This window comes from Ambystoma mexicanum, chromosome 1p (genome assembly GCF_040938575.1).
Source record: "Ambystoma mexicanum isolate Mex_15411 chromosome 1p, UKY_AmexF1_1, whole genome shotgun sequence".
NCBI classification, from domain to species: Eukaryota; Metazoa; Chordata; class Amphibia; order Caudata; family Ambystomatidae; genus Ambystoma; species Ambystoma mexicanum.
In genome coordinates, this window is record NC_090921.1 from 981,150,454 (window position 1) to 981,165,716 (window position 15,263).

General features: G+C 43.1%; 1 protein-coding gene across 2 annotated transcripts in view; it reads left to right on the plus strand.

Annotated features, from left to right (window-relative positions):
- Positions 1–15,263, plus strand: part of KATNB1 (katanin regulatory subunit B1) — a 944,775-nt gene that overhangs the window by 517,536 nt on the left and 411,976 nt on the right. For both annotated transcript variants that reach the window (XM_069654285.1, XM_069654294.1), the window contains one exon: positions 994–1,044. In XM_069654285.1, the coding sequence (XP_069510386.1) occupies positions 994–1,044 (51 nt within the window). The remainder of the gene's footprint in view (positions 1–993; positions 1,045–15,263) is intronic.

Genomic DNA, 15,263 nt, shown 5'->3' on the forward strand with positions numbered 1-15,263 from the left:
CTCAAGCCTTGAACCGCAGATTAGCCAGAACCAGTCCCAATGTCGATAGTGACCTCTGCACCCACAGCCTCTGTGCCTCCCTCCACCGGACACAGCACAGAATTAAGTGGGCCAAGTGCATTCAGTAATCCCCCCTGGGCATCCCCTAGAGTTGTTGGACTGGAAGAGAAACTTGTAAGAACTTTACTGATCTTTTAATTCATATTCTGGAACATTTACTCCCAACCGTTGGCTTTGGCAAGTCTGGTTCATAGTCCAATGGTAAACCAGTCTGCAAAGTATATATATTGTGGAATTTGTGACTTTTTTGGGCACAAAGCCCCAATTCTTATCAGGGCTCGACTTAAGGACTTGGGGACCTTGTGTTAAGTTTTTCTGTAAGTGGTCTTTCTAATGTACTTACCTGTCTAAACTGGTTCTAAATTACTGCTGTTCTACTTTTCTCAATTGCCTAATCATGTTTATTTACAGTGTTGATCTTGACTCTACTAACTATTGCGTAACTGTTTCTAAAGGTAGTGTTGATGTTCTGTTAGCAGAACCCCAATGGTGAATGTATATATTTATGATAGTTGTGTGATAATATTTACCTGAGTTTTTCATTGCTCATAGCATATCTTAAAGCCCTGTTATAATATGGTATACCTTTGTACTCCTTTGTTTAACTGGAACGAAAGGAGTGCTCTGTGTGTCTCATTGTAGCCCTCGACCACTCACACCCCTCAAGAGCTTAAACCGTCCTACTCTGCTACACTAACGTGGCAGGGTTTGGCTAGATTTCAGTATCTTTCCTGTCCACCATAATAAGTTGGCATCTCAGAATCCGCTCGCAGGGTGGAATCTGAAAATCCATCTTAACAGTGACCTAGTTTAGATTGAGGCAGTAGCTGTAAGATATCAAATATTATGTACCTCTGTTGTATTCTGTGAATGATTCTTGACGGATAAATAACTCATCTACCAAACCTTTTTTCACTATGCCTTGCTTTGCAGCTCGGACACCACCGCGCAAGACTGAACCCTTTCCGGCACCTCTGGAAGATGGTGAGTTTGGCTATTTCATGTTTCAAGTGATGTCTTGGTCAAAGGGAGGGTAGATGCAGCATCTTTTTTCAAACCTTGCTGTGTGACGGGACCAACATACAGTTTAGCAGGTTTTAGAGTAATTTTATTTTGAATGGATTGTGTCCTCCCACGTATTCCTCATCTTTGATATATCCAAGTCTGCTTCAGATTTGTTTTTTCATAGGTTCGAGTGTGGTGCGGCCTTGAGTCATGGCCCTCAACGGCCTCTGTAGCGTTATCTGCCGCAATATTGACGCTGGTATATGAAGCACGCGCAGTGACAGTTAGCTCAGTTCTGTTTTTTCACATGCTAGCGTGCTTCAGAGCGATCGCCACACCAAAATTTTGATTACATTTTAACCTCAGACAAAGTCCATGCGACATCGACTCAACATGTCCTCGACATCGAAGACCGGATTTAAGCGGTGTGCTGTCTGTGGGGCAAACATGTCCATTACAGACATGAACTGGGTCTCTGTGGTGTCTGGGGTTAGGCCACAAAGTGGACTGTGGCTTGTGCCAGTTAATGACGGTCAAGGCCTTGCGGGAAAGTAAGGGGAAGCTTGAAGGGGGTAAGCTGTCTCCCAAATCCTCCTCAATTACCTATCTAAAATGAAATCGTCCTCCGACTCGAGGTATGTGTCCCCCGAGAGCAAGCACCCTAAACACTGGAGACTCTCAAGATCGAGGTCACAACGCTCGTCGTCAAACAAAGAGCAAGAAGTGACGTCCTAGATCCTCGTTGACTTCCTCCTCCTCTCCCGATAGTGTCATTTCCTAAAAACAATCTTTGGCCCGTGCGGTATGGTAAGATTTCCCCCTGAAAATTCTCGACATTTTCCAGAGACAGGCTCCTCCAAGTGCCCCTCTCAAGGAGTCAAAAAAGCCAAGTCCTAAGAAGACCAATAGGGAGTCTCATGTGTCTCCTTCCCGTGCGCCTCAGAGCCTGGAAGCAAGGCTCCTCGACACAAGTTGAAGGAGTCTTCTATGACACATAAGAAGAAACGGTAATCTTCCTCCTTGAGGGATAAGAATTCAGGGCTTTCAACTCTGGTCACGAGGCGTTCTCCAAAGCTGTCGAAGCCGTTGAGTACTTCGCCCGAACTATCGAGGCATTTAATCAATTTGAAGCATTCGAAGCAGTCGGGGTCATTCACCGACTGCTTGTTGAAGTTGTCGAGACCCTTAATGCCTTTGACGCCATCTGGGCACTCTATGCTTTCAAAACCTTTAAAGCGTTCAGCTGATTCGAGTAAGTCTTAGAAGCTATTGCCTAGAGCAGATTTCTTCAGGTCTATGGGGTCAGTCTTCAAGGAGGAAGAAGATCAGGTTTGTTTGGGAACGGGTATGGGACACACAATGTCAAAAAAGGAGCTTATTTTTCAAGAGTCAAAAATGCAAAATCTTGTAGACACTAAAGGAAACCAGCAGTTTGGACACATCCCCTGAAACTGACTTTGGGTACCCAGAAGTGGCTGGATATTCAGATTCATCCTGTAGTTCAGTAATCAGTAAAGTCTCTGAATATCTGGGGTGGTCAAAACCAGCTACAATTATGGAGAAAGACAACCTTACTGATATACTGGATAGTGTTCCAGTAAATGAAACAGTACTGCCATTTCACACGCTTTAAGAGTGAGTGTGATGGGAAATTGGCTGAAGCCAGATTCAGTTCCTCCAGTAAAATAACGGCTGACAAAAACAATGAAGACCACCTTCAATAAATCCTCCCTTCCTCAACAGGCATCCAACGCCAAAAAGCCTAGTGGTTCAGGCTGCGACTGCATCTTCTAGGTCGTCAGCGTATCCTTCCACTCCTACTGACAAGGACGATAGAAAGATTGATGCATTAGGGAAGAGACAGTTTAGTGCAGGCAGCATAGCACTGAAGCCAGCTAATGAAGTGCCTTGGCGAAATATACGCACACCCTTTGGAGAGTGGCTGCCCTAGCAGCAGTCCATATACCGGCACGAGAAGAAAGGGATGGTTTTTATACCTAATACAGGAGGGAAACGTTGCTATGAGGCAATCTTTACATTCTAGTCTGGATACTGTGAATTCCATGAGCAGATCTATGGCTGCTAGTACTGTGTTAAGACGCATGGCATGGCTCAGGAGATCAGGGTTTACGTCGGATTTCGAAGCATGTTTACTGGGCATGCCCTTCAATGGAGCTCATCTTTTTGGCGAGAAAGCTGACTGCATGAAGAAGCTGCAAGCTTCAAGAGCAGCAGCTAAATCTTAAGAGGTGGCAATAAGACAACCTGTGCAATCCATGGCACAAGGGTCTGGAGGATGTCCTGTTCACTTCTGTTCTTCCATCTCAAGAGCAAGAGGTCAGTTCTCTCACAGGGGTCACAGAAGGGCACCTCATGGAGCCAGAGGCAGAAGGGGTAGAACTCTCTGTTAAACACAAGCTGAATTTCCCTCCGCTGCTACTGGAGCAGCAAAATGACTCTCATCCACAAGTCTGTGGTAGGGGGCAGACTGGCACAACATTTCCTGTGTTTACAAAGCATAACTTCAGATGCATGGGTGCTACAAACTGTAGCCTATGGTTACTGTCTCCCGTTCATAAAGAAACACTTGTATTGCCCCCGAAGACCCCGATCTACTTTCGTTCCAGATCTGCTCCTCCAACAGGAGATTCTCATCCTGTTGGAGAAAGGTGCAATAGAGCTAGAACCTGCAGCAGATAGGAACCAGGGTTGGTACTCTCCCAATTTCGTAATCCCCAAGAAGGACGGGGGAGTGAGACCCATCTTGGACTTGAGATGCCAGAACAAGTTCCTCAGGAAGGACGAGTTCAAGATGATTACTTTTTCAGATCCTTCAGGCCCTTCGACTATAGGATTGGTTGGTGTCATGGGACCTTCAGGATGCTTACTTTCATGTGCCCATCCATCAGAAGCACAGAAAATACCTGAGGTTCGCGGTTGGTGGTTCTCGTTATGAGTTTAGAGTTCTTCCATTCAGGCTCACCTCTGCCCTGAGGGTATTCACCAAGTTTATGGCAGTGGTGGCAGCAAGTCTAAGGAGGTAGGGGATTCACATCTACCCCAACCTGGATGACTGGTTGATCAGGGCTGTTTCTCCGGAACAGTCTGAGTCACCTCAGTCAAACTTGCCACTTCCTCCACAAGGTGGGCTTCTCCCTGAAATTCAAGAAGTCCCACTTAACACCTTCTCAAAAGCTTCAATTTATTGGAGAGGTTCTGGATTCAGTCTCGGAGGGGGTGGGGGGAAAAGCTTTGCCATCCGAGTTGAGGGCTCAACATCTCTTGCAGAAGGTCCAACCAAACATTTCAAAGTACCCAACATCTCCAGGCCTTCAACTTCCTAAAGTTGCTCAGCCTCATGGCATCCTGCGTTTTTCTGGTGCCAGAAGCGCGTCTGAGAATGTGATCCCTTTATTGGGCTCTCGCGTCAGTGGTCTCAATTCCTCCGGCAGAATGACAGACCTTCTCCAGGTCCCGACAAAGGTCACCCAGGATCTCCTGTGGTGGGCCTACTGAGAGAATGAGGAGAACCCTTTTGACACCCATGGCCGTAGATGACAGTTGCGACAGACGCCTCCCTCACAGGATGGAGAGCGCACAAGAGAGATCTTTCAGTAAGCGGACACTGTTCTCATTCTGAGTCCAGATTCTATATCAACATTTTGGAGCTGAGGGCAATCAGACTGGCGCTGATGGCCTTCTTGCCCTCAGTACAGGGGAAAAGTGTCCTGATAATGACAGACAACTCAGTGGCCATGGACTACCTCAACAAGAAAGGGGGCGTAGGGCCACTCTCCCTGTGCAGAGTGGCAATGCAGCTCTGTTTCTGCACACTGAGAGATGGAATCGTTCTTCTGGCAGTTCATCTAGCCCAGCGGTATTCACACTGTGGGGTGTGGCCCTGTGGGGGGCCTGGGCCGCGGCCGCATCCCTGGGGGGGCGTGAGAGCCCAGCATAAAATGTAAATTTTTTTAAAATTTTTTTTTATAGTTACGTAGTAACTTTTACAAAAGATTTATATACTTTTAAGACATAATAAAAACACATTAAAACAAAGTGACTATCTCTTAGACTTCACAATACAGTATTCACACACTTACATGATAAATATTAAAACAATTACATTTCCCACATTCAATTTCAATTCTTCGTAAAAACCACTAAAACACTCAGTTTCTAAAAGTAACACATAATGACAGTACGTTTTATAATGCAGTACGCGGTTCCTTTCTTAGACTTCACAATACTAAAATTCACACACTTACAGTGATAAACATTAAAACAATTACATTTCCCACATTCAGTTTCAATTCTTCATGACACCACTAAATACTTACAGCTTTTAAAATTAACACATAATGCTGATACATGGTATAATACAATAGACGGTTCCTTTGGCACAGTTTCATAGACAGCAATAAGTCTTCAGGAATCTTACTACTGCGATCTGTAATTTAACTTGTTTGCCATGCAACATGTCCAACCACAAAAGGTCCAAATCAACACACTCAGTATTCGGTACGTATTGGCTAAAGTGGCTAATGCGTTCTTTCCTTAGTCCATTGCATTCGGTCAACATGTGCACCGTCTCACAATTCTCCTTTTGCTTACAGTATCTGCAGAAAGAGTACCCCTTAATCTGACCATTTCTGATGTCTAATATTTCTCCTGTGCCCAGCATGTTAAATCGGAATCTCATAAATTCCTGCCTCCATTCCCTATCTGGGAATTTGATTAAATAAGGTCCCGGCTCCCCCATCTTTTTACAGTCAGTTACAATATGATTATATAGATGGGTCTTCTTAACCTCATATACAGTGAGATTCCAATCAGCGTGAAGCAACAATTTTTTCACTTTCATAGGGTTCATAATTAACATGTCTATAGGAACCCCCAAATAGTCCAAAACATCATTTGCTTCCTCCATCATGTCCCTAAGGTACTTCGATGTTGTAGCACCGCTCCTGATGCCCTTTCCCATGATGTCATACAGTGTGGATTAATTACTGACTAACAGTTTCCTATATAGGGCCATTCTGCGCCATTCTAGAGCACTTCTCAATGATTGCAGACCGAGCTCATATCGAATAGCCGCCAGAGGCACACATTTGGGCAGACATCTCACCATCGATTTTACCAATTTGGATTCATATATTGCCACCTTACCCCTGCACCATAATGGAGCTAGTTCTAAGCCATAACATATTTGAGCCACAATTCTGTTTTTGTGCAAACGTATAGATGGTGCTAGCGAGAATTTACCATATTTTGAGTCTATTTTGCATACTTGAGCTATCATTGTTCCGACCTTCACCTCCAGTAGGTCCCGAAAATTGGCTTTTTTCTTATTCCCAAACACAGGGTATCATAGATATCTTATGGCCACACTTGTTGGCAATTTCTCATGATTTAGGAACCAGGAAAATGTTTGGTTTTTCCTTGTGTGACAAACATATGATCACAGTTTTAGTATAATTTATTTTTAGAGCATTTGTGACAGTGTATTCTTTAAAAGCAGTTAAGAGACGTTGGAGACCTATGGGGGTATGATCGTGTAGGGTCTCGTCATCTGCGTATGCAGTCCACATTACCTTTGTACCCTCAATTTTAGGCGAGTTAACTACGAGGTTTTTTAAGCTCCTTCCCATATCGGAGAAATATGAGTTAAGTATGGTCGGTGCATATATACAGCCTTGCCGTAGAATATTTTTTACCCTAATTTCTTGTGATAGGGTCACCTCCACACTGAGTCGCACTTTTAGTCTAGAATCTTCATGCATATTGTGTAGAATCGACAGCAGCGGTGATGGCATTCCTAAATTGACTAGTTTAGCCCACAAAATTGATCTATCCACTAGATCAAAAGCAGACGTTAAGTCAATCGACGCAACGTAGATTGGAGGATTTCCTATAGTCCACGCCGAGTTTTGCAGAATGTTGATTAATAAGCTTCCTGCATCTGTGCCCACATTTTTTCTGAACCCAAACTGGTTTGGTGACGGGATGTTAAATTTATCCATCCAGGTCCGAATGTGCTCTAGAACAAGACTTGCAAATATTATGTCAACGTCCAAAAGGGCTATTGGTCTATAACTGGTCGGTACAGCCCTGTCCCCTTTCTTATAAATTGGTACTATGTATGACATTCTCCAACTTGTAGGAATCATTTTCGTGTTAAGGATATCTTTGAATAAAAGGAATAACATTTTGGCCCATAGGTTTACATTACCCTTCATAACCCTGTTATAGAGCAGATTCGGCCCTGGGGCCCTGGATGAGGAGCTTTTAACAATAATGCCTTCAATATCCTTTACACCGAAAGAGATATTCCATGCAGCATTTACAATGTTTGGCGGGGGTCTCCATGCCACAATAGAGGGGCCATATAATCTACTGAAGTGGCCTACCCATTTCTCAGAATGGATGCCCACTGTTTGGGCTTTAGTCTGCTCTAGCCCTCCCTTGTTAACCAGAGCCCAAAATCTTTATGTATTTACGTCACGCAAGGATGTAAGCATGTCCTTTGCATCTCCCTGATAGAGCTTTGCGCTTAGACACCTTACTTTTCTCTTCCATTTGTTTTTTGTCAAATTGATATCACTCAACTCCACCTCTGTAGTATTTATGACGATTTTGAAAACCTCGTATTTCGCGGTTTCTCTCCTTCTTGAGGGTTTTCGTTTCGTCTGAGAAAGCGTGCTTATGTGGCTCTTTACTTTTTATATTTTTCTTTATTCACGCTTTTCCTGTGACTACAGACTCAATATAACTCACAAAAGAGTTATGGGCATACATCTTTTTTTTTGGGCATACACATTATTTTGAAAATCTGCCTGGAAGAGCATATTAACTTTCTCGATATTCGTTTTGTGCCACGAGATTCTATTGTGCATTAACTGATACCATCAAATCATAATTTAGTTCCTCACCACTGTCCATATCTATCGATATTATCATATGTAGCATTTTATGATCGCTCTCCTGTGCATCAATCAATCTAAACTCCTGGATAAGGTTAAAGGTCTTTGGACACACGAAAATATAGTCGATGGTAGATAACCACTTTCCATTCGACCATGTGGATTTGTCCATTGAATCCTCCATCAGAATATTTACACATTGCATTCCCCAACCTCCAGTCAGTTGCGCCCATTGAACCCCCTGATGGTAATTCCGTGAGTCCCCCCTTTCACTCATCAACCAACCAGCCCTACCTTCATCCCAATCTTCTTTCACACAAATGTCTGAATTAAAGTCCCCGCACATGATAAGTTCATTATTCATATCCTGGCATTCCTGAATCATTAAGTCGATGGACTCAATATTGGTCTTTAGATCACACTCCGGTCGCCAGTATAAGTTTATAATTAACAAGTAAATCAGCGCATTCTTCCAACCCACTTTTATGAGGACAGCTATACATCCTTTATTTATATGGAAGTTCTTTATGGTTGTGAAGTTAATGTTGTTCTTGATTGCAATAAGCAGGCCCCCTGCTGGTCTCCCCTTTGGTTTTTTAGTGGCAGGTTCCTGAAAAACCGTGAAGCCATCCAGTGAAATTGCGGTCACAGCCCACGTTTCTTGAATACATAAAAATGAATATCCCAGAAACTCTGCACTCGTATTATGAGAGTACATTAGGGCGAGTGACCCCCTGGAATTCCACGATTAAAAAAAATTCTTAGCAGTGCTCTAAGGGGTCTCTTTCAGACCTTGTATCTTAGCTATTGATTCTCTCAAGGACAAAGCCAGCCATCTAAGCTCGGCCACCTCATTTGCTTGTTTCTCAGTATTCTTGTTTCAGCCTCCTTTTTTTTTATTTTTTTTTTTAGATTGGAAGTAATGGGCTCACATGATCGGGCTGAAGCATGACACTTTCAGGCACCAATGAAAATGTGGCCCACAGTTGTAAATGGATATTCATTCACAGACTGTTTGAATAGTACCCAAGGGGTGCTTTGTGTTAAAATGTAAGTACGTTGTGATATTTATTCAGCAACAATGGTTAAAATGACTAACTGCTTAGTGAAGTAACTCGTCAAACTGGCCCACATTGGTCAAAAGGGGGCCAATTTTGACCGGCCCGAACTAGCATTTTGTATTTTTGGTACAGGCATTGCCCTATAGGCCAGTCCGAGCCTGGCGGCTCATCCATAATGGTGAGGGGGCACCAACCCAGTGGTCCCCTCACCCATTATGGAGGAGCTAAGAAGCCAGCCCAGTGAAACAATGAGCACTCCCTCAGCTGCTTTTTCCAGCTGAGGGAGTGCTCCTGGGCTGGCTGGGCTGGCTGAACTGTCAAAGGGAAACCCTATTTCCCTTTTGACAGTTCATTCCCCAGCCGCACATGCTGACTGAGCCATGCAAGGCTGGGGCGTTTTGCTTCACCAGCATTGCATAGCTCACTGGAAAGGCTGGCTGGGGCACTGCATGTCTGTAGGTGCAATGGGGAGCTCCTGCGCCTCCTCGCACATTGTATTGCTCTCCCCCAACAGTGCACGGAACAACCATAAATCATCAATGCAATTATAGAGCAAATACTTTGAACGTAGACAGACACAATAACTCACAGCTATGCACTCTTAGAAGATAATCAGCTCTTATACAGCTATTTATTAAAATCGTAGAAGTACATAGAAATAACTCACAAAAATAATATGGACATAGATCACAGGAGGAGTAAAGAAGTCAAAAGGTAATACATCACCGTGAGCGTAACAGGATTCCTCATCTGGTCCAGAAGCGGCTGGAAGACCCCGGGAACAGCCAGGCCGAGAGCACCACAGCTCACAGGAAGGCTGGACGTAAGCGTCCTTCTCCGGCTGAAGTCTCACCTGACCACCTCCGGGCTTCCGCATATATACACACTCCACAAAGGGGAGTCAATTCTCAAACCTTCTGGAGTTTGCACTTGCGCAGTTGAGGAACAGCCGTCGGTTGCCAGCTGGGTCAATCGAGAGCTCCCCCCCAAGAAGCGCAGTGCCTCCCTTCTCTAAAACCACGCTCTACGGAGAACAGTAGCAAACCATAAGAAAGTGAGCTTTCTCAGCAGAAATGTCCTTGACCGCATACCAGGTTTGGAAAGCATGCTTTTCTCGACACCGTGAATCTAACACTCAGAAAAATGTGTGCAGCTTTTCACCGCGGTATGAAGTAAATATCCATCATGGCTCCGAGCGCTCCCAGAATGCATTGCGCACCAGTGCCATTTTAGATCAAGCATAACACACATACGGACAGAGCAGCCTGGAACAGGGCATTTCAGCACCCACATGCAGACCAATGCAGAAGGTATGTTTATGTTCATTTATTTTATTGAAACGTGTATGGATGAGTGAATGCTTGTTATGTGAGAGGCGCACACGTGCAAGTACCATCTAAGTACCGCTTCGATGTGTGGTGCTGCTCCCGAACTGCTGCTTGGTGCTATTTTGCTGCGGGACTTTTCGTGGATTTTTGTGTTTTTTCCTGTTGGGGCTTCAGCTCCGAGTGGCTGAACCAGCCGACCGCCTCACGGTCTCACGGCTCCACTCCTTTAAGACGGGCACGGCTGCGCACAACACACGCGCACACGTGCAAGTACCGTCTAAGTACTGCTTCGTCGCGCGGCAGCGGGTGGGGTGGCTGCGATGCTTTTTGGGGATCTATTTTACTTCTTTTGTCTTGCAGTTGAGTATTTAACGGGCAGTAGGTGTCTGAGCTCGCCTTTGGAATCTCAAAAGATCTTTTTTGCAAAGAGACTAAAAGAGAATCAAGATTAAAATAAAGATCAATTTCGCTGAATTTTGATATTCGTACTTTTTGTCAAACAGATGGTGTGCGGAAACAAAATGTAGTCTTTACGGAGACAACCATTGTTCCAAAATTAAAATCATTGTGCTCCTTGTCTCTTGCTATACCTCCTCAGGAAGCTTCAGACAAGGGGAATTTACGCGAGTTGAATGAGAATACCGTGAATATGCCTAGTAAAGAATGAGCTGATGCCTCCCTCGCTTTGGCATGCAAATCGGGTGAAATCTGTGTTACCCAAATTCCTGAAGTCGGTGTTAAATCAGCAGTGGTTTCAACTGGATCACCGCTAAAAAAAATCCCTCTTTGTGCTCAGTGCAGGCACAGCTTTTGTTAAGAAATGAATGAGAAATTGACACTAGCTGGTGAAATTGATGCAAAGGAGATTGACTTCATGAATATATCAAGTTCTCATGAACCTGCTATACCTGATGTGCAATATATCTGCTCTAATACAGGTGATTGGATACAGCTTAATGATGGATCTGCTAGACATAGCTTGCCCATTAGTGAGACTAATTCAGTCCTGCAGGACAAACATGAGGATAAGGACAAACAAGAGCTGTATAAATCACCAGTAATGTTTGACAAATCACCCTCTAGTGTTTCTAATTGGTCACTCTTTTGTAGCGGCCAGCTAAAAAAAAAGACGTTTGCACTTGAAACAGGATATTCAGTTGCAAAGGAAGGAGTCACTAGCATACAAACTGTTGGATGACTTACTGGCTGTTTCAGCCTCTTCATCTTTTTTGAAAGCTCCAATTTCAACTCTCAACCCAAAAACCAATACCTTCTACACTATCAGCAGAAATAGCGAAGAAGTCACAATTAAAAGTGTTTACAGGTATTCAAGCGACAACAGCTATCTCGGATATCACCCTAATGCCAGAAGGTAATTCGCATTCTGTCAATCATCATACACATGAAGGGTTAGCTACAAACACAGATTGTACATTGCAAGAGCTACGAAATGAGATACAAGCCTCTTTTGCAAACTATAATAAGGAAAATGAAAACATCAAACAGTTCATGTTTTTATCGAAGCAAGGGTCGACGAATGATGCTAGTCAGTTGTTGCAAATTTCTCACCCGAATGTTAAACCGCTTCTGAAAGGCCCGGGGTTGTTGAGCCGGGACCATGAATCACAGGTGAGCATGAGCTCTAATACGGCACCCCCACAATCACCAGATGGTAGGCTAAATTCAGTGCCTAATGTCGAGCCTAGATCATTTCCTCCCACCTCTAAAGGCCAAGCTCAATTTAAAAAGCACCATTGTTTACTAATCAAATGTCGAGGCCATCCCTTCACTAAATAAGATCTGAACCGTGCTAGTGTACTCAACATTTGCGCGAAAATAACGGCTTTAGAAGATCTTACCTCAGCAGACATTGATCTAGTTGAATTTGTAAATCCCCTCCGACCTTACCGAGGCACCACTGTACATCCGATCGGGTGTGATACTTAACACTTTATGGTTAGCTCGGACAGCCTTTTATAACCTAGGCTTTATCTTGAGTCAAGATGTGTATATGCAGGAACAAACAATGGTTAATTCAACTCTACCCCAAACTAGAATTTATGGGGACAAAGGCGTCGCTCAAATGAACTCTGAACCAAGTTCTAACGATGCATGGGTGAATCGAAGCCATGGTGGAAGATCATAACAATCCCAGATAGTTGATTGTTAGCCTTGTCTCCTGGAATACTAGGGGATTTAAACATCTCATTAACAGCAAAAGTAAAGATCTTTTACAATATGACATTATAGTCCTCCAGGAGACTTGGCTTCGAACAGCCCCAGTCTGGGATCTTTACAATATATATCTGGTACCTGCCATTGCATCTTTAATGGGCAGGCCGATGGTAGGCCTAATGATGGCTTTTCGCAAGGATAAAAACTTTGCTGTTATATGGCACAGATCACCGTCAACTTGCTTTCAAATCATAAAAATATGATGAGTAACTTACTGTGCCATAGTAAATATCTACTGGGGCAGGAAACATCTCACCTCGGAGGAATTTTTTGATCAATTCAATAGCAATTTGGATCAGCTTTCATTGGATAATTCCATCATGGATTCTTTCATCATGGGTGATTTGAATATGCACTTATTGTCTGAATCTAAGTCATCTCGAACAACTGATGAACACCGTTGGCTAATATTAATGGCTAATAGAAATGTTGTGATGCTGAATGGTTCAGTTCAGGGAGATGTCCCCCCCCCCCCCCCCCAGGGCCACATGGCACAACGAGGGCTGTCACTCTACTCTGGATTAGACTTATGTCAATCAGTTTGTCTCTAAAATTCTATCCTTCAATATAAAAGCTACAATAATGAGCGATCACAGTCAACTAAGTTTGACTTGTAATTGGCCCTTAGTAGAATCTAGGATCATTAATCATAACACAACGAGTTTACTAGTTAGCAATGCGGGCAACCGTTTAAAATGGTCCAGATCCAAATTACTTTGTTACAAGCAAAATCTGAGCGATGCATATGGTGATTTCAATGTTTCTGACAGCCCTTGTTATATCCATGCTATGCAATTTTTTTCATCTAAAGGTCCAAATGCTCATGGGGGCCACTCTAACCATAGTCACAACTTTGATATAGAGGTAAAACATAAAAAGGAGGGATTTAAGAAAACACATAAAGATGTTGTTAAGGGACCCCAAAGAATCCTTAGCATCCAACCTCGAGCCGATAAAACGGCTAAATAAAATGTATAAAAGATGGCATTTGGGCCCTCGTGCCCTCCAATATCAGCGTGATGGCAAAGCCATGTTAAAACAGATCATTGTGAAATCGTCTGGGGGAATCTGGGCGCTTTTGAATACTGCTTGTCATAAGCATCAGACAACAGTCCAGATCAATCCCATTCCGGAACGCGATTGGAAATCCTACTTTGATAACATCTATCGCGCTCCATTTCCGGAGACTTGCTTAGAGTGGGATGAAATTGATGTGGATCATACGGTAAAGTTTGACCTAGAGGATATTTTATATTATATATCCAAGTTGAGCACCTTCCGATCATCTGGCCCGGATGGGCTTCATAATTCATTGATAAAGCAGAACAAGGTTATATGGGCAGATATTTTACATCTTATTTTCTCTGAGATCATGAGAACCGGAAATATACCCCCCTCTTGGAAAACATCTGTGATTCTCCCTATATTCAAGAAAGGAGATCGTACAAATCCAATATCTTACAGACCGATTGCTCTCTTGGATTGCCCGCAGAAAATCTTTGCCCGAATGATTCTGAGTGAATTCAACAAATGGCCAAACAAATTGAATTATAGGGACCCATTTCAAATGGGTTTCATTCCAGGGCTGGGTACCGCCATTAATTTAACAACCCTGAATGCCATCATCGTGCAGGGGAAACGGAACAAACAACCGATAAACACTGTGTTTGTTGATTTCAGGTCCGCTTTCGACTTTGTCCCAAGAGAACTATTATTCAATACATTACTGGATTTGGCATGTGCCTGGGCCATTTTAAAATGGATCATGGAATTCCACTCCAATACCTCCATTCAAATACGGCTGAGCAGTGATGGATTGTCGGAACCCATAAGGACCACTCGGGGCTTAAAACAAGCATGCTTGCTGATCTCTGCTCTTTTTAATTTCTTTATTTTGGATATTGGGCTTGGTTTTCGTAGCGTGATTACAGATCCAGTGAAGTTAAATGGCTCAGCTATTAATTGGCTTCTTTACGCTGACGATATGGTACTCCTATCGAAAACACCAGTTGGATTGCGTAACATGTTGAATGCTTTGGATGTTTATGCTAGTAAAAATTGCATTAGCATTAATCTCAAAAAGACACAAGTCATGCAATTTGGAGCAAAAAAAAGACAAAAATGTTATCAGTGGAGCCTACAAAACATCGAATTACAGGTAGTGCATACTTACATTTATCTTGGTATCTATGTGAATGATCACATTTCTGACAAGCCGTATGAAGATTATCTACAATTAAAACGGAATACGGCATTGTCTCAAATGAGACTCATTCGCGCTAAATATTGTAAATTCTCCATAGATCCCTTGATTGTATACTACAAGCAAAAGTATATCCCTACCATATACTCTATGGCTCCGAAACGAAAAGGTGTCAAACTTATACCTATTGGTCGAAATATGAGAAATTTTACTGGAAGCGCTCACTGTTGTTACCCATGTCTGAATCCATGCCTGTTATCAGGGATGAGCTGGGACGTATTTCAGTTTTTGCAATTTACAAATGGAAAGTTTGTCAAATGTACAGGAAATGTATAATGAAAGAAAATAATAATGGTTTTCTCTTGATTTTGTCGAATTATCTACTAACATCTAAAGAATCATTTGCTATTAGCTGGCGTACCTAAGAAAATCTTGACAGGTACAAATATAA